The sequence below is a fragment of the Phoxinus phoxinus genome (genome assembly GCF_949152265.1).
Source record: "Phoxinus phoxinus genome assembly, chromosome: 16".
In the NCBI taxonomy this organism is placed as follows: domain Eukaryota; kingdom Metazoa; phylum Chordata; class Actinopteri; order Cypriniformes; family Leuciscidae; genus Phoxinus; species Phoxinus phoxinus.
In genome coordinates, this window is record NC_136891.1 from 30,904,819 (window position 1) to 30,927,269 (window position 22,451).

The following is a 22,451-nucleotide window of genomic DNA, read 5'->3' on the forward strand; positions in this document are numbered from 1 at the left end:
GCTGTTCTGAATCCATTTCGATGACGAACCTCGACACAACGCTCTGACGTTCCAACCGCTAAGAGCTGCTGTGGCATGCTGTCTCCATGGAAACCTGTTTAGTTGGTGCAGTGCGTTTGCGTGGTTTGAATATTCCTGCTTGCTAGCACATCCACAATATAAAAGACGTAGCTTTTATGAAATGATCCGTTTACCATTTGAGCTAGATTTACAGAGGATTACTTGAGATGAGTATTAAATAGGCTAAATGCACGGCTTTCTGGAGAGGAGTTTTTTCGACAGGCCTTTTTTCCCTCCCAACTTTGTTGTCGTGTCATTAGCGAGCTAAAAACCGAGGCAGGTGAACAGGTATGTGCGACCGGGTTAAACAAACTGCGAATGTAGTTCACGCTATATGCTGATGTTAGTGCGATCTTACATTTAGCACCCATCAGGAATATCAGGCATCTCTTTCTTCATATGACAACAGCCATATCTGAATTGTTTTCCCATCAGCGGGGGGAGGATTTTATTATTGATCATCAGCACGCGCTGACCACAAGCATTCGACATCTCGAGCTGCTACAGTGGGAAAACGCACATCAAATCCACCTTTTTCTCGGAAAGTTAGCAACACTTTTATCGCAGGAATCCCTTACAATGTGCCGTCAGCGCACGCGCGTCAACTGAAAGCGCGTGTAGAAACTGCACAAACAATTGAACACCACGCAAATAAATTAGTGCTAGATCAAGCTTTGCAACCAGTGGGACGCGTTGGTCGTGGGAGGACCATCCTCTCTTCATCAAAGAAATCACATCAGTCATTTACTGTCAAGGAGCCACAATCATGACAGGACTTTGACACCCGCGTCTGACACACTGACGAAGACACTTAGGACAGATGTTTGTCAGGAAAATGACACCGAGTCAGTCCAGTTTGTTTGGAGAGATAGATGACCTGCAGGACCTTACTTTCATCGAGAGACCCATACGCAGGAGCCTGAAGGTATGTATAATATAGTCTGCCATTTTCTTCTGTCAATAAACGACTACATTTTAAACTATTTGTTTCGTATAATATTCATTGGATGCTTACCAAACAATACTGTGATAATTAGACATTTAGTTATTCAACACTTATGTCTAACAGTGGAGTTTTGTGACGCTGCAGATGATTTCTTTAGGGAACGACTAAAACATTCGCGCTATTTGACGTTTTCGCTTATTTTGTTGCGCGCGCAACGGCCTTTCAACATTATCGCATCATACACTCTTATTATCTTTATGTGAAGTAGTAACAGTTAACTGTACTAGCATCCTTTGGGGTGGACGGGGGTTGCCCACTTCAGTCTGCTGAGTGACGCAGTTTCTGTCAGCTGTCCGCATCACTGCTTCGCCTCCTCGCTCTCGCCACTGCGGAATAGAGGATTTCCACTTCAAACCATAACGTTATTCCCATTACTACCTCAAATCCCTTCATGTACAGCGGTAGCAGCGTAAAGTTGTGTGAACGTCGTGTTGTTGTGGGTCTCTGCAATCATGTACCTGGCAGCAGTGAAGTTAAGCATGGAGACTCTCTCATCTCTCAGCATCACGTATGCGGGAATAATGCAACGCCTACAGAGGGGGCGGGTGTTTTCTGTCCCTTATCTTTTGTTAATGGGGAGGTTCCAAAGAAAAGCATCGTGGCTCTGAGAGCCCTAAAGTAATAGACTAGGCACCTACACATGGCTCCCTCCCGTCCCCCACACTATCTCTTCCCACGCAGTCCCTCATGCCTCGCATCCTGCCTCCCTGCAAGCCTCCTCACATATTTGGCTGAGTCATCTCTGTAATGGAATCTTGCCCAATTACTGGCCATTCTTTATTTAAGATACACTACTTTTGAGAATTTTCGCCTTTGCTATGGAGATGCTCGACATTTCATGCTAATAACTTTTATTTCCTTCTGTATTAAAGCACTGTGCGTTTGGTAAAGTGCAGATCTTGTTTCCCCCATTTTCAGACTGCAGAAGAGATTGACAAGCTCACTGTGGATGAAGATCTGAATGACATAGAGCGAGCAGTCTACCTTCTCAGGTAAAATTTGACCCATTTGTGGCACTGGTACTATAATAAATTATTATTTTCTTATGGCTACGTTTGTTAGTTTTGATTTGTAATTGCTAACTCAGCAGTCAGCACCCCTAAAAATGTGTGAATGAATACACATTTACGTGACCATTTTACATAATTAAAATGTATGACAGAGGTGGGGTTTTATCTTTAAAGTCCATTATATATTATCAATCCTTCTAGTCTCAGTCATTGATCTCTGTTCAACCAATACAATACAACCAAGTGTCACTATTATTACTGACTGATATACGATTTACTGACAACCAGTTTTTATTTATTAAAACAAGTTATCACTTGAGAAAGTATCAAAAGCCACATCATCTCATGCTCAGGTAGGGAGCTGAGGCCTTTTAGGTTGACAAGTTTATTCACTATTCCATGTTTTGCATCATTAGTGAAGTCTCTGGAACCCAGATTGTCTTAAGACACTGTGCTCAGTGCTCTTTCTTTTCACTTGACACTTGGTTGGAAACGGTTTACCCGTGCCAGCATTGTTGGCTACAACTGTTTAGCCAAATCTTTATCCTGGGTAAGCTGACCGCACAACAACAACTCAATGCTTGCTGACTGGCACAGAACATCCAGCTCAGTGGGTCAGGGCAGGTAGTGTCATCGCCGCTGTACTAGTCTTATGAATAATGGATCCCTTGAATGGTCTCTCATTGATATCTAGCCAGAGCTAACTAACGGCATGCTCATCTCGAAGGACTTGGGGAGTCACCACTCTTAAGTTTCCATGTTACTGTCGCTCAGATGCAGGTTTAGCAGTGATATGGTGTTATCTGATCATTAAAGTTGAATGGATCTGGTGCTGATTACTGGGGAAACGGAGTTAAAATTTGATCAGATTTCCTCAGAATCATCTAGATCTTACAATATCATGAATTTATAGTTAGCAAATGGACATGCTTGGTCGAACTTTGTCTTATGAAGTTTTAGTCAAGAATATTGCAAGCTGTTTACAAAGTTCTAAACAATATTATATCAGAGGAGACCATTTTAATGACAAGATTATATTTGTCTGCTTGTGTTGCTCTTATACCTGTTTATCAGCATTACGAGAACATAAACGATCATGTTTAGAGGTCCTTGAAAATATATAGTCATCTTGATATTGATATTTTTGTGCATTTGCATTAATGCTTTTAGCAGTCATTTTTATCTTAAGCGACTAAATTCCTATCAGTCCCTGCATGCCCTGGAAATCAAACATATGACCTTGATCTTGCTATCGCCATGCTTTATCGTTTGAGCTACATGAATGCTGAGTTACTATAGTTATTATAAAGACATATTTTCACTACAGCAGCCTAGTTGGAGCACCATTGTTTTTGACATGTGATTTATGGAGTCAACTTCTGGGTCAAAGTCTAACTGCCATGTTCACCACCAGTTCATGATATATATATACTGTTACTGTAATATTGGTTTCTCGGTACTAAAACAACATAGCAGCAGTTGACATGTAATCTGGTTACATTATGTACGCCTCCATTCTATGCAGAGATGAAAACTTAAACACTTGGACCAAAACTCTTTCATGTTATGCTTTTTGATCCAAAACTCAAGACACTTCCCTGTTTTGGAAGATCTGATATTGTCCGTCTTTAACCTATAAAACTCTATATTACACCTTGCCTGTGCTAATTAAATGCCAGAGTCGGTCCACAGCCCGACTCCCTCGGGTGGCAAACTAGTTCTGAGAACAGTTTAATTGCCCCTGTTGGTTGTCATTTGGCACGTAAAAGCCAGAGCATCTGTAAGATGACAGGGAAGTGAGTGCTTGTTAAGAAATGGATGAATGGTTAAAAGAAGAGGTGTTTCTGATGTGTAGACACCTCATAGATTATGGTTACACAAACATGGTGCCATCTTAGTGAGGCATTTTTAGCATTTTGCAAACTTTAGGATGTTTATTTTGTCTTGTATAAACCAATATCATATTTCAGTGTATTAACACAGTTATTGATGCACTTAATTCATTTATAGTGTCTAGTTGTTTGTCTTCTGTGACAACAATGTAATTGTTTGCTTGAATAATCCACCTTGATATCAAGTAACTCTTGAGTCAACTGTCAGGCTAACATGAGGGCTAATGTCATGATATTGTTATTAATCTCACTGTCGTACACAATGCTTTCATATTCTAAATGCCTATACTGTCAGGTTAACTTCAGTAGCATAACATGTTATTTAATTTTTGTATTTATTTTCATTTGTTTTGATCAAAGTAATTTTGAAGCATTAAGGTGCAGTCACATTAGCAGTATTTCAGCGAAATTTTGCGGACAAGAATAATCCATTGTCACACAGAACACACTTTCAAACCAAGCAACTGTCTGTTGGTCAGTGCTGCGAATTTGCATGACCAACTTGAACACGAGTGAAATCTGCATGGGGAACTTTTTCACCTTCAAGCAGAACTTCTAAACTAAAGGTGAACTTGTTATCATTTACAAGAGGCACATTTGGAAAAAAAAATAGTTTGGTTCCTATAACAGTGATTCTCCTGATATTGTAAAGTTTGCATATCAGGCATAATTCACAAATATGTGTATACTCGATGCTGCAACAAAACTCTGGAATTGTGCATTATCAGTGTCAGTTTGAGTAATAGGTAAACACTCTGTGAAAGTTTAGGTGCTGCTGACCCGCTTTAAGGTACAGTGAGTGAGAGATTTTTTCATTTTGGTGTGCTGATGTCAGGAGCAGCATTGCATGGGTCAATACTCTTTCTGAGAGTCATACTGATGAGTCTGCAGGGTTTTAGGACATGATTTTTGTTGTTTGTCAAGAGTCAGGACTTGTTTCTTCTTAGGGCATTGTATATTCCAAAGGTTTGGTTACCATGGCCCTGTTAGCACTGCTGGTAGAACTACACATTCGGGTTCTTAAAAGCATTGACTACGTTTTTTTGTGTACCGGTATGTACGTGAATTGGTCAATCTTAAAAACATTGGTACTCAGATACAAGAGTATTATGGAATGAAGGATATGCACAATTGAAAAGAAAGTATTATTCTTTTGAAATGTAGGGAATGAAATGTTTGTTCACAGACAGACTGCACACAGCCTGTGCTCTTCACGTTTTTTCCCCAGTATCAACATTGGCCCGGTTGGGGTTGGAAGGATTAGAGAGGCTGCCAGTTGTAAACTAATTGCTAAGTGGGCTTTTTTTAGGTTTCATTACAGTCCTGCTGGCTCAACAATCAACTGCCGACTCATTTCTTTTGGAGGGGGAGAAATCAAACAGTGTGCCACTTTTTGCCACTGTGTTGTCTGCTCAAGCTCTTTCGTATGGAGGGAGGGACATGGTGAAGAAGAAAAAAAAAGGGTCAATGCTTATGCGTTCCGCTGAGAAACTTTGTGTTCCCTCGCAAAGAGCTCAAAATGTTTACGAGTGAATGCAAAAGTTTCTCGGGGGAATGCAAAGCGTTTTGCGAGAGAACGCAAAAGCATTTACTTTTTTCTCATATTTCTTTCCCCCACTATTTCTCTTTAGGGGCTTCGTGCTTTCGCTCTCTCGCAACTACGTGAGCTGAGCTAGGGTTTGATGTGAATTGTTTCACAGTTTCCTTTCCAAAATAGGCCTTTCTAAACTTATTTTGTCATATATAACCACCCCATAGGTAAGGAAGATTGTAAATTAGATAATTCAATTGTTTCTCCTAGCTAGCAGAGATTAAATAGAGAGCAAATGGAGATATTTGGGGGTTTTATATTTTCTTCTTAGAAATGTACCAATGTAATCTCACATTTGTCTCCTCAAGGAATTCAGATGGGCTAAACTCTGAGAAGCAGTCAGAGATTTTTTTGATAAGAATTCAAACATTCCTCACCAGATTCTTCCTAAATCAAATTATCCAAGCCAGTGATATTTCTTTATTTATTTTGCTCCGTTCATTTGATTTTATAGCTCCATTGAGTATGTTAACATCTCATTTGTTTCTATTTTTCTATTCATTTTAGAAGAAACATATCAGAGATGTCTTTTAACTCTCTTGAGCTATGAAAAGGGAACTTCTAAATTCATTAAATGTTCTTCTGGGTTTAGGCCATTGGATATCGTTCACTCACCAGGGAAATCTAATTACAAATGCGAGCATAGCTCTTTTTACTTTCTGACCACTTTCCAGCTAGGACCTGTCCGGAACAAACAGAGACTCGAGGCTCACGGCAGTGGGATTGTGTTTCTAAACCATTCAGCACCTGGTCTTTAACTGGTTATCTCTTTCATCCTCCTATAGATGCCAGCTGCTTCTCTCTCTGCATGGTACCGCTGTCGTTTAGTGTATAAACACAGGCATTGCTAAGGTGCTGCACATTATTGACCATATTCAAGAAGTGCACAAAGCATGACCACATTACTCCCTTCTTAGACAAACTTGGCAGCAGGTCAGGCTGTTTCTTGGTTATTAAATAACCCTCTGCCAACAAAGGACACAGAAGGACAACTTATCCCTGAAAAAGTAATGAATACCTGTTTATAGTTCATTATTTAGAACAACAGCACACATGAGAGACTGATAGACATGAGAGTTTTCAGACAGAGAAGGACGTCTGGGAGGTTCAGCTGGACTAAGCTTCAGAGGGTTCTGCTTCAATGGTAGAAACAACTACAGCACAATGGTTCTAAATAATCAGAGCATGTGGGCATTTTCTTCATCTTTATGGCTACATCAACTGCACATTTCATCCAAAATAAAATGGAAAAATTGTATAAAAAGAAAATCGAAGGTGCACTAAAAATGGTTATTTTCATGGCTATGTTGCACTCTCTTTTCTTCCTAATTAACAATATGATTTTGAAACTTACAGACATGTATTGGTGCAAAGGTTTATTAGCGCATTTTGAATTGTCAGAATGACTGATCATGTGATCTCTAGATGTTGGCCACTATGAGGGGGCACTATAAGTAGCTTATTTTTCAATATATATATATATATTTTTTAAGCTACTGATATGGCTGGAGTATTCATCCAATGTGACTGTACATCATGTCTGTCAAAAGTATTCATGTTTAGGTCTAAAACTACTGTAGGTCTTAAGTGGGTAAAATTATTTTGTGCACCTTTGAAGTTCTTTAAATAGTTTTTTGTCAACTCTTTTAAAGAACCTTTAAATAAGCTCTTCATATTGGCTGCTGGTTATTGTTTGTGAATGCAGACTAGACGTATAGACATGGGCTCTCATTTAGACATTGAGGTGATAAGGGAAACCATCTGTCTCCTAGAGACAAGATAATGGACCTAAAATGAAAAATCACAAGTTTTATCACTCAGTGAAGCTTCAATGCTGGGCACAACAGTAGTTCACTGGCATTTAAAGCATTTACATCGGAGGCATTTAGCAGACACTCCAATGCTGAGCAACATACAAAAAGTGCTTTGGTTTCACATCAAAGACCATTGTGATCAACAGATGGCATGCATGCAACTCAGAGTATCATTTGCTACAGTAGGAAAGAAGTGCTGAACAAACACAACTAAGTTTGAACTAGTACAAAGAAAGCTCATATACATACAATAAAACTAGTGAAAAAAAGCAAACATAAGTTTACAAAAATATCCAAAACCCACTAGAAAAATGTTAGAAATTATTTTTACTTGTGTACTTACTGTATCCCAAATGTTTCCAATAATTATGTTTAAATCGAGAGAAATCAACAATTTTAACCAGTGTAACGGCCCCATGTCATTACGTCTCCTGTCAATGGCGTCATATACGCCTTGCCTGTCGATTTCCGATACACAGCAATTCATCTGCGACGATGCGTGTTGCGGTAGCGCTGTCTTATCTGGCTATAACATGTCATATAGCCTATTAAACGCTCTTACACATTTTTTTTTTTTTTTACATTTTGGAAGGAGTAAAATCTACAAATGTGGTTTCAACAACCAGATCCATTTTTGTCCAGTTTCGTCTGGAATGCGTCTCAGACCACCTCCTGAAGGCATTTACATGTTTTTTTCACGATCGGAAAGCTATCCGATCAGAGAAAGCGCATGAAGTGACCAGGTGTAAACAGGCCCTTATTGTTTGAATGTCTTGTTTTCATTTTTGCTGAACTATAGCTTTAAGAAAACAAAAAAAGATGTTTAAAAACTGAGAATCGCTTTGAAATGGTTCAAGAATTGCAGTTTACAAACATTACACATACTACAAACTTCATATTATCTTAAGAAATTTCATAACTTCTTTCTTAAAACTCTTTCTGATTCAGTTGAATAAAAGAAGCTAAACAATACAAGCACAACCGAGCAAAAGGGATAGTTCACCCAAAAATTAAATTTCTGTCATTAATTACTCACCCTGGAGTCATTAATTACCAGCCATAGCCAGCAACATCATTGCAAATTTCAAGGCCCAGAAAGGTAATAAAGACATTGTTAAAATAGTCCATGTGATAGAGTGGTTAAACCTTAATGTTAGAAGTGCAACGAGAGTACTTTTGTGCCCAAAAAACAAACAAAAATAACGACTTTATTCAACAATCTCTTCTCTTCAACATCATTCTCCTACGCTGTTGACGTAGTAAACAGAGTGCAGCGCTTCCAGGTTCTACGTCAGAATGCCGGCTCTTTATTGGCCAGCTCCTGCGTCAGCATCACACGCATACATCATGGTGCTCATGTGAACAGCGTCGGACAATAACGAGTCTCATTGGATTGCTTTCCATCTGCTGTGAAGGTCTCCCATAAATCCACGCTCATTCACAGCGTCATCAAGCAACGCCTTTGTTAATATTTTGAATAAGCGACCTCTAGCGGCAAAACTTACATCAGGCATTGTTGAAAAAGGTTAAGGTGCGTTCCATTTGACAGGATCCCTACGCAGTGTTCACTGCTCCCTACTCCCTGAACACGGTATATCAGTTGAAGTGGACTTCGCTGACAATATAATCGCTCATTTGGAATGCCCTGCAATGTCATCAAAGAAAGGCAAAGAAGGGGGCCGTGCATATTATGATATAACACAAATAAATATTGTAATTTACTTATCATAGGCCTATACATCATAGGCCTATACAAAACCGAATGTATCTAATAAATAATAATCAAAACATTGTATCAGTTTATTACATATATAAATCTATAAACATATTTTAAGATGTACTGTAACTGTCATTGAATATGAAAATACATTTTGATTTGGTTATCTATGTATAAATGTGCTCTTCATGGTCTTAGTAATTGTAGAGGACTCATCTCGTGCGCTTTCTTTCCCACGCGCAGCTTCATAGTAAACATTCCTGAGGTAAGTAAAGTAAAATAAATAAAGAAATGACATGCGCTCAGCTGCTTCTCAAAACTTTTTATTTATTTAGATATTCATACAATAGACTATGGAAATGAAACATTCATCACCCTAACCATTCATAAATACTCAAATTTGTATAATAACAACAATATTTATGAATTCTCAAATGCACACGTAAACTCAGAGCCGTTCGAATTTTTCATCTAAAATGTAAAATCTTTTCCAACGGCTCAGCTCAATGGTTAGTTCAGACTGATAACACAATGACAGTTGTGTGATTTTCGCTCTCTACTTCCTGTGAAGTGAAGTATCGATGTCCCCTTATTCCCTATGCCGTTTGCAGTGACCTTCGTACTGAACATGTTCGCTCCCTTCAGATTGGAATCTCACTTAAGATGGCGAAATACCCTGTGAAGCCCACTTCACAGTCCACTTACGGTCAAATGCACCTTTAGTCTTGACCCTGCATATGAAGATTGGGATTGAATAATTGTCTTTATATATCAAATAAAACTTTATCTAATTTCCCTATTTATGTAGCCAGTAAGGAAACCCGTGAAAAAAAAAACTTGGTTACCATAGTTACCAAGTTATGGTTATACTATAGGTATAAGTTACAAAAAAATATCTTGTAGATTTTTGGAACAAAAACATTGCAAACAGTTTGTGTGGACAAGGAGATTTAATTTTGTGTGACTTTCTGATTAATTTGAAATGTAGTAATACCTCTACAAAAATTAGTCAATTAGGGCCTAATTTTTAATTGTATAATTACGACATAATTTTCAGCAGCATTCAGCACACCTGACCTTTTTGGATCTTCTAAGTTTTGATTACCTGGACTCTCAATGGAGGGACTGACAAGTCTCAGGTTTCATAAAAAAATTGTGTTTCGAAGTTTTTTGGGATTTAGAATGACATGAGGGTGAGAGTAAATGATGACAGAATTTTCATTTTTGTTGAACTTATGAATTGCAGTAAGTAAAGCAACATTATCACAAACTTCATAATATATATCTTAAGAAATTTCATAACTTCTTAAAAGGTTTTTGTGAATCTGGCCTTAGTGGCCTATGCTTCTTTTTTTCCTGATCCAGTTGAATAAAAGAAGCTAAACAATACAAGCAATTGAGCATCAAAACTGTGGAATGTACATGTTTGACTTTACTTTGCATATTTTATGCATATTAAGTACGTAAATATATATGTAGTACATAACTAGTTATTGCTATGTTATACAGCAGAACTACAATACTTTTATCTTTTGTTTTGATATGTGACACAGCTGGTAGCTTTAGGCCATCATCTGTTGTTATTTATATCATCAGCCATATTTCTATGTTGTTCAGTTCTGGTGAGGATGTCCAACGGGCCAGTGTGATCATCAACCTGCCATTCCTGGTGCTTCAGAACCCAGCAGAGACCTTCCGCAGGGTGGTGCCAAAAGTCAGGGTAGGCCAGGTTTCTTTTTTTGCTTTGTGGTTTTGAGATCCTTCTATGATGTCTTGATATGTGCTGTTTGTGAATGATCATACAGAGCTCCCTCTTCTACCTCCAACAGGAAGTGCTTCATGTAGCTGGGGCGGATATGCAGCTTGCCGCAGCAGGATCTTTCCTGACCGTCCTCCAAGATGACATTGTCCTCATCCAGACGCACACTCACTCAATCTTGCAGATAGTTCTACTAAATCTTGACCACAGGGACACAGGTTGTCATTCTTTAAGAAAGCTTGTAAAGCTCCTGTAGAAAAGTATATATTGTACATTTCAAAAAAAAAAAATTTTCAACATCCTTTTTGAGTTGATTGCTTGAATCCTTGAAAGTCTTGTGATTGGAAGATGATTTAACGTACACTACTGTTCATATATTTGGGGTCAGTAAGATTTTTTTGTAAAGAAATGAACTAAAATTGACTAAATTGACTAAAAATTAAGACATTTAAAATGTTAAAATATTTCTGATTCAAATAAATGCTAATGCGCAACTGTTAATTTAACATTATAATAATAAGAGTTAATCAGCATATTAGAATTATTTCTGATCATGTGACACAGACTGGAGTAATTCAGCTTTGCCATCACAGGAATAAATGACATTTTAAAATATATTCAAATAGAAAATCATTATTTCGAATTGTGATAATATTTTGTATTTTTGCTCAAATGCAACCTTGGTGAGCATACGAGACTGCTTTCAAAAGCCCCCATAAATTCTTACTGACCCCAAACTTTTGAATGGTAGGGTGTGCGAGAGTAAAAATGCACATTTCTGTACATCATGGACACCGATAGATTCTTCATCTTTATTTTTAATAGTGGTCAGCAATGCTTGGTTGGAGACGTTGCTGTCAGCAATCGATGCTTTACCAAAGGAAACTATCAGGCAAGAGGTAATGACAACTGCATTATTTCTCCTGCCTGTCATTTCTAAACCTATGGGATATGTCTTAGGGATCAGCTGTTAGTGTGAATTAAAATTAAGTTTGCTTTGTTTGGTTGTTTGCACAGATTCTGAGTCCTCTATTGTCGAAACATCAGCTCTCCCAGTCTGTCCCGGCACGTCTGGCCAGCTGTCGCATTTTAGGAAAAGTTGTTGGCAAGTTCGAGTCATCAATGTGAGTTCTACATTCGAAACGCCACTTGACCAATCAAATAAGATGACGGAAACAAACTGTTTTATGAAACTCCTGATATAGAATAATTTTCTTCATAAAGTAAAGATACACTTACACTTTGTTGCTTGTTTGCTGACTACCGTGTCTACCGTGGCTTCTCTCTGCAGAGTGAAGAAGGACCTTTTGCCATTGATCAGGTCGCTATGCCAGGACGTAGAGTACGAGGTGCGCGCCTGCATGTGTCGCCAGCTGGAGAACATCACCAGGGGAATTGGGTAAAAAGATTTAAAGCAGAGAGACATTTCGTTATTTGAATATCTAATGCTGCTTACTTAGTCTGAATGGCTTAGTCCTGCATGGAAGAGTCCTGACCTTGATTCACAGACATTAGATAGAACACTATGCAGAAAAACACAGTATATTGTATAATACATGCATATTGTAAATATCGAGTATAGTGTATATGATTTTACACAAGTTAAAGGAATTCTTAATTTCCTTCCATTTTATTACTCTACTTTATTGTGTTAGCTGCTTCTTCCAAATTTGAGAGATTTTCACTGCCATGTTTAAACCTATGGATGCAAGTCTTTCACAACGTGACAGACTGATGCGTAGGCTTAAGCACTTCTTTTGTTGAAATAAAGTTTAGGAAGAAGTCTAACGTTTTATGCACGCTTCACTGATTCGTTCTGTCCTAGACTGGACCACACTAAGGTTGAAGTGCTCCCTGAACTGGTTGAGCTGGCCCAAGACGAAGCCAGTACTGTGAGACTTGCAGCTTTCGACACCATCATCAACCTCTTAGAGATGTTTGACAGTGGTAAGCCACTTACAGCCCTTTATGAATTAGTTTGATTCTTATGTTAGTTATTTTATTAAAATTACAATTCGTGTAAATTCTTTAATTGATGTTTTAATAAAAACGTACTCTTCATATGTGGATAAATATATTGTTAATTATTGTTTGTTTTAATATACGAAACAATTTTTTAAAAGGATATTACCAATGTTTATATCAGCTTTTCTGCTGTGGAAGTCAGGCAATCTGAAATAAAGTTAAATTCCAGAGAAACGGAGAGGTGTCGCACTTGGGTGAAAGCATTTGCACTTCCTGTTGTTTCACAGAGTTCTGTTTGAAACACATGCTGTGTATGTACCTGTTCACATCATCAGACGCAGCTCCTTTTTATTTCCGTATCTTAAGCACTTTGTTTTGCATGCTGGGACATCAGAATCAGATACGGGCAAGTGGCTCTTTTGTGTTGAAACATGTCTCACACTCTTTCTCTGTCAACATCTCACCCTCCCTTCTTTTCTATCACCCTCTTTCACAGATGACAGGACTTGTGTCATATTTCCCTTGGTGAAGGCATTCTGTGAAAAATGCTTCAAAGGAGATGAAGCAGTGCTGGCCTCCTTGTCCTTCCAGTATGGAAAGCTTTGTCACGGGCTCTCAGGTCAGTGTCAGTTTTCTTTGTAAGTCTTTCTGATATATTTTAGGATTACAGTCATGGATTTTTGTACCTTTTGTTTGAACACAGAGTCTTTTACTGATGAGCAACACCTCTGGTTTCTGGAGTTTTATAAGAAGCTGTGCTGCCTGGGTCTGCAGCATGAAAATGGGCATTGCGAGAGCCAACCCTACCCACTGGAGCTAGAGAACAAATACGCCCTAGTGCGCAGGAATTGTGCCTACAACTTTCCTGTGAGTTTCCCTGCCTTGCATCCATAACTGTTTCGGCCTGAAAGTCTTTAAAGGTGAAATGTGTTTCAAGTACTTTGTACTATCCCAAGTATATTTGCAGAGCCATTTCAAGAGTGTGAACACTAGCCGCGTTTACATGCACACTTTTTTGCTATTCTGATTGAGATCGTTCTGATTGACGGATTCCGGTTGACTGTTTACATGGGATGTTATCTAAACCGATCTGGTGTTTACATGTGCTGACGCTTTCAATCGGAATCATTTTGTGACATGTACACAGCTTGTCTGCCGCATCTGGAAGCTCATTATTTCCTGCATTTTCAATCCTGTCAAGATGGTGCATCACTTAATCGTCGCGCTAGTTTTAGGCATTAGCCGCGTCGGGCCAGTGCGAGCCAGGGCTTTAAACGGGCCGTGCCGGGCTAATAGCCTCGGGCCAGTAGCACCGGACCCAAAATCTGCTGCGTTTCCACTGTCGGGCCAGAAGCTCTGCAGCGCTTCACTAAAACACACGCCTCTCTGGAACAACGTCACAGTCACACTAACCCATCATTTCACCAACAAATGGAAGTTTTATCAGAAAGAAATCCCTGGAAACAGCGTGATCTCAAAATAAACACGCTGGCATTTTTGTTGTTTAATTGAATATGTAAAACCCAAGAATCTATGTTTTACCACAGATTTACAATAAAAAGTGATACATTGATCATAATGAATTAACTTGTGTCAAAATAGCACATTAGTCACACAGAAAAGTGGTTTACTGGTTTACCATCTATTTAAAAAAAGAAAGAAAATAGTTACAGGACATATTTACATCACATTTAGAAAGAATGATCATTTGTGCCACCAAAAAAAAATACGACCACTCTCTCGACTCCCAGCAGGATATGCTATAGGTATATTTTCAGTCAGAGAAACAGAGGAAGCTTTGGTTGCTTTATTTGATGATAGTCCGGTATAAAGAGACGAGACAGGCCACTGACAGATAAAATAAAAACACGATTATGATAGCCTTTATGATTTGTCTGATTTATTCAAGCGTTCATATTTACCATGTTTACTATGGTAAAGGTTAGCGTGCATAGTCTTTTGCATCGGGTATAAATATTTCTACCTTATACGGTGATCAAAATCCACATCGGATCACAAACAAAACTCGCTTTCATGTTTGAATGCCGTTCTGAGGTAAATTATCTTTAAATAAAAAAAATGTCTTTAAAGCTGATGTTAGCTGACAGAATTATCCGGCGCAAAACCAGGCATGCGCAGAAAGACGTACACTCAAAGTAATCGGATCAGCTCGTTTACATGGTGTAATTTTTCGTTTGATCGGTTCCTGAAAAGGTTTATTCCAGCCGCTTCAATCCGACTGAAATTTGTATCGGTTTGAGCAGTTTTATTCCAATTGAGGTGTTGACATGGAGCATTTTCATTCTCATTGGACTTTTAAACTGGTTATAATCGGAATACAATGCTACATGTAAACTGTTGCTCTGTAGTGCTTTTAAAACAAAAAGTAAAAGTATGACCTTTAAAAGTTAGATTTCTGTAGATAATCCAATTGTTGCTCGGCTTCATCCAACATGTGAACAGGTTCATTCAGAATACGTGTGGTTTTGGTATTGAGCACTTTCTTAGAATGACCAAGAATTTAATGCTTCAAATATTCAGTCCAGGAGATTCCCTGCAGTTTATTGTAAGTCTTAATGAATGCTTTTTAAAAGTTCTAAGGTCGCTTGGCTTTTTTTATTTGAATAATTTGAAAGCCTTTTGACCAACGAATATTTTCTGGCACAATCATCTATTTTTAACATCTGTCAGGGGAGGCAAAGACTTCTGGAATAGCTCATTTGAGGAAATCAGACCTCTGACTGCTCCTTTGTTGTTAGTGTGGTTATATATAGCAGCAGTCACTCAGAATAAGTTTGCAGTCTGAGATGAAGGTGACTGAATGTTATGTCTATGAAACTCATTTTAAATAACTTATACAGTCATACAAATCATACAGTCTGCAAAGTAGTCTTTATGACTTGTACATTATATATATACCAGCAGGATTTTGCTGGTTTTGCTGGTTATTCATCAGTTATTCACTGATGATGTTTCCTTCCAGTGGGCTGCAACTGGATCATTGACTCATTGAGTTTAACTCAAAAGAACGATTTGCGATTTATCAAGATTTTCATTGAATGACAAATGCAATTAGATTCTGCTCCCTTTTTATGACTTTTTATAATACTTTTATAGTGTTTCTATTTTGTCGTTTTGGTGCTTGACAGACCCAGTTTTGACTCACTTTATATATATTGAAAAGTAATTGCCAGTCATTTTTATTTTTGTAATGTACTACGCTATTGTTCCAAAGTTTGGGGTTGGTAAGATTTTTACAGAAAAAGTATTATATAAACAGAACTGGCTGTATTTATTTGATCAAAAATGCAGCAGTACTGTAAAATATTATTACAATTTAAGAAAAAGGTTTCTATTTGAATTTTAAAATGCAATTTGGTAAATGTAACTATGATGGGAAAGATGAATCATTCAGCATCATTAATCCAGTCTTCAGTGTCACATTCTAATCATTCTAATATGTTGATTTGGCGCTTATTACGATATTATCAATTTTGAAAACAGTTGTTCTGCTTGATATTTTTGTGTAAACATATTTTCCAGGATTCTTTGATACAGCAAGTTTAAAATAACAGCATATATTTTAAATGTTTTAAATATTTTCTGCAACAATGTAAAAGTCTGTATCAATTTATTGCATCTTTGCTGAATAAAAGTCTTGGTGTCTTTAAAAAAAATCATAATGACCCCAAACTTTTGAACTTTAGTATATGTTTTTAAGGTTACTTTCTTGAACAATTCAAGAGCATGTTGTTGTGTGACTGGACTCTTCTGTAGATTTCCTCTCTATTTATTTGCAGGCCATAGTGTTATTTGCAGATCCAAACCACTTCCTGTCTGAATTATATCGTACCTTCTCAAGTCTCTGTCATGATCCTGAGATTTCAGTACGAAGGACGGCAGCTGGTGGTTTCCATGAGGTACAAATTTTCTCTCATTTTTGTCATGGTACACAATGAGCCTCACATTTTGACAGGTACAGTAGCAATGCCTCTGTTCAGAATGCACAGTGCCATCTTCTCTAATTCCTCTGCATTAGGTGGTCAAATTGCTGGGCCCAAATGTGCATTACGTACACAAAGAGCTAATCACTTTGCTGCAGGATGATTCATTAGAGGTGAGTCCTGAAAAAAGGTTTGTGTGTATGTGTGTTTGTTTATTAAAAAAAGCTTTCAGGTGTCTGTGACAGCTTCAGTCAGCACAGTCATAGGCACATCGTGTTGTGCAAGACGTACAACTTTCTTCACTGAAAGATTCAATCTTTCTCAGGACCTTTTTCTCATTCAGAGTGTTTCTCTTCTGACTGCTGAGTTCACATGAACAAATAGCCATCTGACCATTAAAAACCTCCTTTTCGCAAGGCCAACTGTGCTTATGTAACCTTTTTATTTGGATGCCCATTAGTTATAAAATATATACCCTTTTGGAGTGTGTGAAGCAGATTAGTTGCTTTCATCTTTATAATGTATTAACAAATTGTAGACCTTAAAGGTGAAGTGTGTCATTTCTGCACCCCTATCATTACTAAATGGAAGTGCAAAAATAATTACAGGTTTCCCAAACACTTCCCCCTTATGCAATGGTCGCACCATTGACTGCTCGAACAAATAGAGCAATGTTTTGATTTTGGTCATTTGAATTATTTGATTTTTGAAAATGATTTCAGCGTCGAATAGTAGTTGCACACATCTCTTTTAACACCAGACTACCAAAAATGTATGATATGTGCCAGCCATGCAATGCCTGTGTGTGTGTGTGTGTGTGTGTGTTTGGGGGCGCATGCTCAAGTGTGTAAGCCTTTGCGGAGGTTGCATGCAACTGTGTAGGATGAATGAATGCATTGCACCTCCCCAGCTGAGGCTAGGAGTGTGGTATTGTTTATTCTGTCATGATCCTCTGAGCGGTGTTAGTCACACACTGCATTAGCATCCACTATAGTGCAAAGCTCCCTGAGCCATCAGACGTACGTACAGTAGTGATTTTCATCATTATTGATGATGGAAACCGTACATTATAGACTATCTATTATAGTCAGTGATCTCACAGCAGCGTATCTCTAATTTTAGAATTGCTTCCTGGAGTTGGTAGAAATGTGTTTCTGAAACATCTGATGATGAGAAGGCTTTGTTGATTTTGTCTGTTTTTGCAGCATTAGCTCAATGCTTTTGAATCTGCAGGTACTGAATGCTCTGTTGAACAATCTTCAGGAGACTTTAGAGCTGGCCACTTCTAGAGGCGAGGGAGCAGGACCTGAGAGCAAGGTATCAGCTAAATGTTACTTTTTGATGCTTTTAGGCAGCATTTTCTTTTGTGTGATCTGTTAGAATTTTAGCTTGGCCTAAAACGTGTATGGTCCTAGCAGTAATAAATCAATGTAAAAAATAAACTAATTTTTGTACTTATTTACTATTTTATTAAAAAAGAATAAGTTATGTTGGAGCTGACATGTAGCACAGTTGCGCTTCGGACGACCCGAGTTCCAGTCCTGGTTCGTGGCTCCCGATCCCATCTCCCTCTTCACTTCCTGTCAGGACAAAAATGCCCAAAATAAATCTAAAATAATAATAATAAATAATGATTATAATTATATGAAATATAATTTTTTATATAAAAATTATAATTATTTTTAATTATGTTAAGTTATTTTTTTTATCTTTTGTGCAAACAGCAAAATGGCAAATCACCATTACCACACACACGATTCAGTGCCACTCATTCTGCCACTCCACTTCAAAGACAGCACGATCGGCTGCTTGCAATTATTCATGGATTTGTGAAGGTCTTTTTGCTCTTTCTCACCCTATTCATTCTACCTTTCTTGCTCTTGCTTTCCCTCACTCTTTTTTTTCCCAACGTCTCGTCAATAATTACATGGAGCGTGGGGTGCTATCGCGTGTCTTAAAATGAATCGTTACTCATGAAACACACATTTGAATGCATATAAAAATACAGTAAAATGGAAAATAGCTGTTTTCTACTTTAATATATTTTACAATGTAACATATTTCTGTGATTGCAAAGCTGAAATTTCAGCATAATTACTCCAGTCTTCAGTGTCACATGATTCTTCAGAAATCATTCTAATATGCTGATTTGGTGCTCGAGAAACATTTCTTACTGTTACCAATGTTAAAATAGTTGTGCTGTGTAATGTTTTTGTGGAAACTGTGATAAAAAAAGATCTTACTGACCCCAAACTTTTGAACTGTAGTGTAAGTTCCACTCTCGCCCTTACAGCAGGTGACCATACCGGACTTGGTGCCTGCTTTGGTGGCGGCGGAACAGAAAGCGGCGTCCTCGCTGCACTGGCGGGGTCATGAGAAACTCCTGCAGTGCTACTCCTGTCTGCCCCGGGTCATCTCCGGAGACCAGATCTACTTCCGCTTCTTTCAGAGAATGTTCAACATCATCACTACGACTGTAAACTTCTTACACGCACACTCCTCCCTGTACATCCTGTCAATTGTAATTGTGTTTCATCTGTCCTTCTGTTTACGCTGTTCTAGAATGTTCTGCCAGTCCAGCGAGAAGCTGTCAGGACATTATGTGTGTTCTTGCGCTATAACCGCAAACAGGAACAGCGGCAAGAGATAATCAGCAAAATAAAGCAAGGTAAAAAAAAAGAAGCAAGATCTGCTTATTTTTGTGAATGAGATTCAGCAATTGTAGCTGGTCAGGACTGTTTTTTTCTTCTGAACTTAAGAGCTTGCTCAAGGTAGAAGCTACTGGAACAGGCTTCGCTATCTGGACCTGTGTGAGATTACAATAGATCTCTTCTCCAAGTCGTATTTTTGCAAACATTTCCTTATTCCAGCGCTTGAGTTGGTCAGTGACCCCGTTGCCAACGTCAGGTGAACAGCTCACATTTTTTTTACATCTGTTATTGCGTCCTTTTTTACTGTGCCATGCATTTGCTTATTTTAATGCTTTAAAGTACTACTGCTTATTGTTTGTTTTATGTATCAAAAAAATAAACATTCTGGCAGGTACAAACTCTGTTATATGTTACCCAAACTGAGATCCACCATCAGACCAACAGACAAACATCTACTTCAGCAGCTGGAGTTCTGTGTGCGGAAATTGTTGTGCCGTGAGAAGGATAAAGATGTAGTGGGAACTTTGCGTAAGGTGAGGCTCTCATTACTACGGTGCGGCAGTCACATTAGCAAAGTTTCTGCGTTACTGAATTGGCAATAAATTGTCAATAGTGTAGCATCATATTTAGCACAGCTCACTGGGAAGTCACTTTCAAACCAAGCAGCTTTCTGTTGGTCAATCAACTTGAATCCGCAAAATCTTTTGAAATTTTAGATTGTGTGGATTCCGAGTAAAAAACGAAAATGTATACCAGTAAATGTGACTGCTCCTTATTATATACGGCACATATTAAGTATCATTTCATTAATTCAAAGTAATTACAATTTTTAAACTGTATTATTATGTTTTCTTAGACAGTTCTGGAGCTGGACAAAATGGACATTACAGAGCCGGTATGAAAAGATCTGTGACTTTAACCCTCTCCATTTAGTTGTTCTGACATCTTTTATACACCTCAACACCTTTTCTTTTTTTGAACACTAGTGTTGATATAACTCTTCATATTTATAGTATCATAAAAGGCATGAAAGAGAGCTCTTGGACCAAAAAAAGGAGAAGGAGGAGAATCTTTTACTTGAAATGGTGAGAGATTTACCCTTTTTTAAATCCTTTTATGAAGACAAGCTATCCCAGCAAGCAATTTTGCGTTTAAAAGACGTCTGATAGCCGTCCAAACACAGCCCAGACGTCTAGGCTAAAACAAGGCTAAATTTAAGCTGCTCGTGAAAATTGAATCATGTCCAAAAATCGTTTAGCCAAAAATCGAGCTATTCCAAAAACCATAGCCCAAGAATAGACTAGTCATTAATTAGATAACAAAGAAATGAAACCAAACACTCTGTACACCTAGCAAAACCGACGTAACCAAATTCAAGGTTATTTTGGCTAGAAGTGGGATAGCTGGACTATATCGAGTCTATAGTTAACCTAGACAGTGAATTGACTGCTATTGCTTGCTTGGATGCTAGTTATGGTTTCTTCAGTATGGTTTTGTCAGTTTTAACTCTTGACTGATCCGGCCTGAAAAGCCCATGTAAATATGCAAAGTCAAGTGTATTTATTTTCTGAGGTCAGAATAAAGACAAAAATGATTTATTAAATGTTGCTACTGTGTGCAACTTGTGGTTTTGTAACACATAGGAAATGCTAGAAAGACAGCAGAGTGAGGCAAAACTAACGGGAGATAAACAGTCTGAGAAGAAACGTGAGTGACTCTTTTAAACATGGATGTTTCTCTATCATACTACTGTATATCTTATCTACTGTATGAATGCTCACTTGTTGGTTTGTAATGCAGAACGAGACAGCAAGTCAGGCCTGTCTGGTAGTAAAGGAATGTCAGCATCTACATCAGGAGCAACATCATCCACTTCTACTGGTTAGTATCCTCCTCTGATGATGTTAATGGAGTTATTAAAATAAATAGCAGAACATTTTTTTACATATACAGTTTTTAAAACACTGTTTTACATATACAGTTTTTAAAACACTGTTTGGGATCAGTAAGATTTTTTTTTTAAAGAAATTAATACTGTAACTGTTCAGCAAAATTACATATAAATGCTGTTCTTTTGAAGTTTCTATTGATCAAAGAATCCTGATTTTTTTTTTAACAGTACAACTGTTTTTAAACATTGATAAAAAATGTTTTTGAGCACCAAATCAGCATATTAAAATAATTTCTGAATTATGTGACTCTAAAGACTAGAGTAATGGCTACTGGAAATGTAGCTTTACCATCATAGGAATAAATTACATTTTTAAATATTAAAATACAACACAGTTTTACTGGATTTCTGATCAAATAAAAGCATCCTTGGTGAGCAAGCATAAGAGACGTCCTGGTAGTGTACATGAACATGCAGGAAACTACTGCAATAATATTATTTTATTTAACATTACAAATGACATAAAAAAGTAAATTTTTTCTGCAAGTTTCAGATTTGGAAGGTGCTTTCCCCCCCAACACTGATATCATTGATAATGTTTTCAGGTAAGGAGATGCGGAGGGCCAAACTAGCTCGCAGTCGTTCCCTCAGCGGCCATCCCACGACAACCAAGATGACAAACCCAGACAAAACCTTGTACGTAGCACATCTTGTTTTGCTATTGCAGTGGGTTACACCAGCTGATTTCTGCCAGCGTTTTGAAATTTTATCATGAATTCACCATGACCCATCACCAGTAGTTTCATTGCCGTACAAACTGTATTTATATTCACAATTTTCTCTTTAGAAAATTGAAGGATTCAGGAAGTTGCCCTGGATCGGGAAAGAGTCCTATGCTACCATTAAATGGTAACTAATAGCATTTCATCATTTTTAATGACGTATGCTCCTTGCCTTTCTGTTGTTTACCTGTTCTCGTTTGTTTTCCAGACGATAACCTTCGACCGCACCACTTCAATGTTGCTTCTTCAATCTCCTCCACCCCATCATCCTCCTCCATGCCCGTCCTGATCCGCAGCAACACGAGCAGCTCTGTGGATCACCGGAGTAATGGGAATAAAGACACACAGTCTAGGAAGCTCTCTGTGTAC

The 22,451-nt window shown here is 38.0% G+C and overlaps 1 protein-coding gene across 1 annotated transcript in view; it reads left to right on the forward strand.

The window, feature by feature from the left end:
• ppp4r4 (protein phosphatase 4, regulatory subunit 4) overlaps nt 1-22,451 on the forward strand; it is a 23,107-nt gene continuing 656 nt past the window's right edge. Inside the window, exons 1-24 of the mRNA XM_079584020.1 lie at nt 1-985; nt 1,985-2,058; nt 10,708-10,810; nt 10,920-11,067; nt 11,675-11,748; nt 11,867-11,973; nt 12,141-12,248; nt 12,675-12,796; nt 13,311-13,433; nt 13,518-13,681; nt 16,615-16,734; nt 16,854-16,931; nt 17,992-18,075; nt 19,052-19,234; nt 19,321-19,426; nt 19,518-19,665; nt 19,801-19,942; nt 20,266-20,304; nt 20,423-20,494; nt 21,053-21,116; nt 21,210-21,290; nt 21,906-21,996; nt 22,148-22,209; nt 22,291-22,447. Of these exons, the coding sequence (XP_079440146.1) occupies nt 881-985; nt 1,985-2,058; nt 10,708-10,810; nt 10,920-11,067; nt 11,675-11,748; nt 11,867-11,973; nt 12,141-12,248; nt 12,675-12,796; nt 13,311-13,433; nt 13,518-13,681; nt 16,615-16,734; nt 16,854-16,931; nt 17,992-18,075; nt 19,052-19,234; nt 19,321-19,426; nt 19,518-19,665; nt 19,801-19,942; nt 20,266-20,304; nt 20,423-20,494; nt 21,053-21,116; nt 21,210-21,290; nt 21,906-21,996; nt 22,148-22,209; nt 22,291-22,447 (2,555 nt within the window). The 5' untranslated portion in view covers nt 1-880. The remainder of the gene's footprint in view (nt 986-1,984; nt 2,059-10,707; nt 10,811-10,919; nt 11,068-11,674; nt 11,749-11,866; nt 11,974-12,140; nt 12,249-12,674; nt 12,797-13,310; nt 13,434-13,517; nt 13,682-16,614; nt 16,735-16,853; nt 16,932-17,991; nt 18,076-19,051; nt 19,235-19,320; nt 19,427-19,517; nt 19,666-19,800; nt 19,943-20,265; nt 20,305-20,422; nt 20,495-21,052; nt 21,117-21,209; nt 21,291-21,905; nt 21,997-22,147; nt 22,210-22,290; nt 22,448-22,451) is intronic.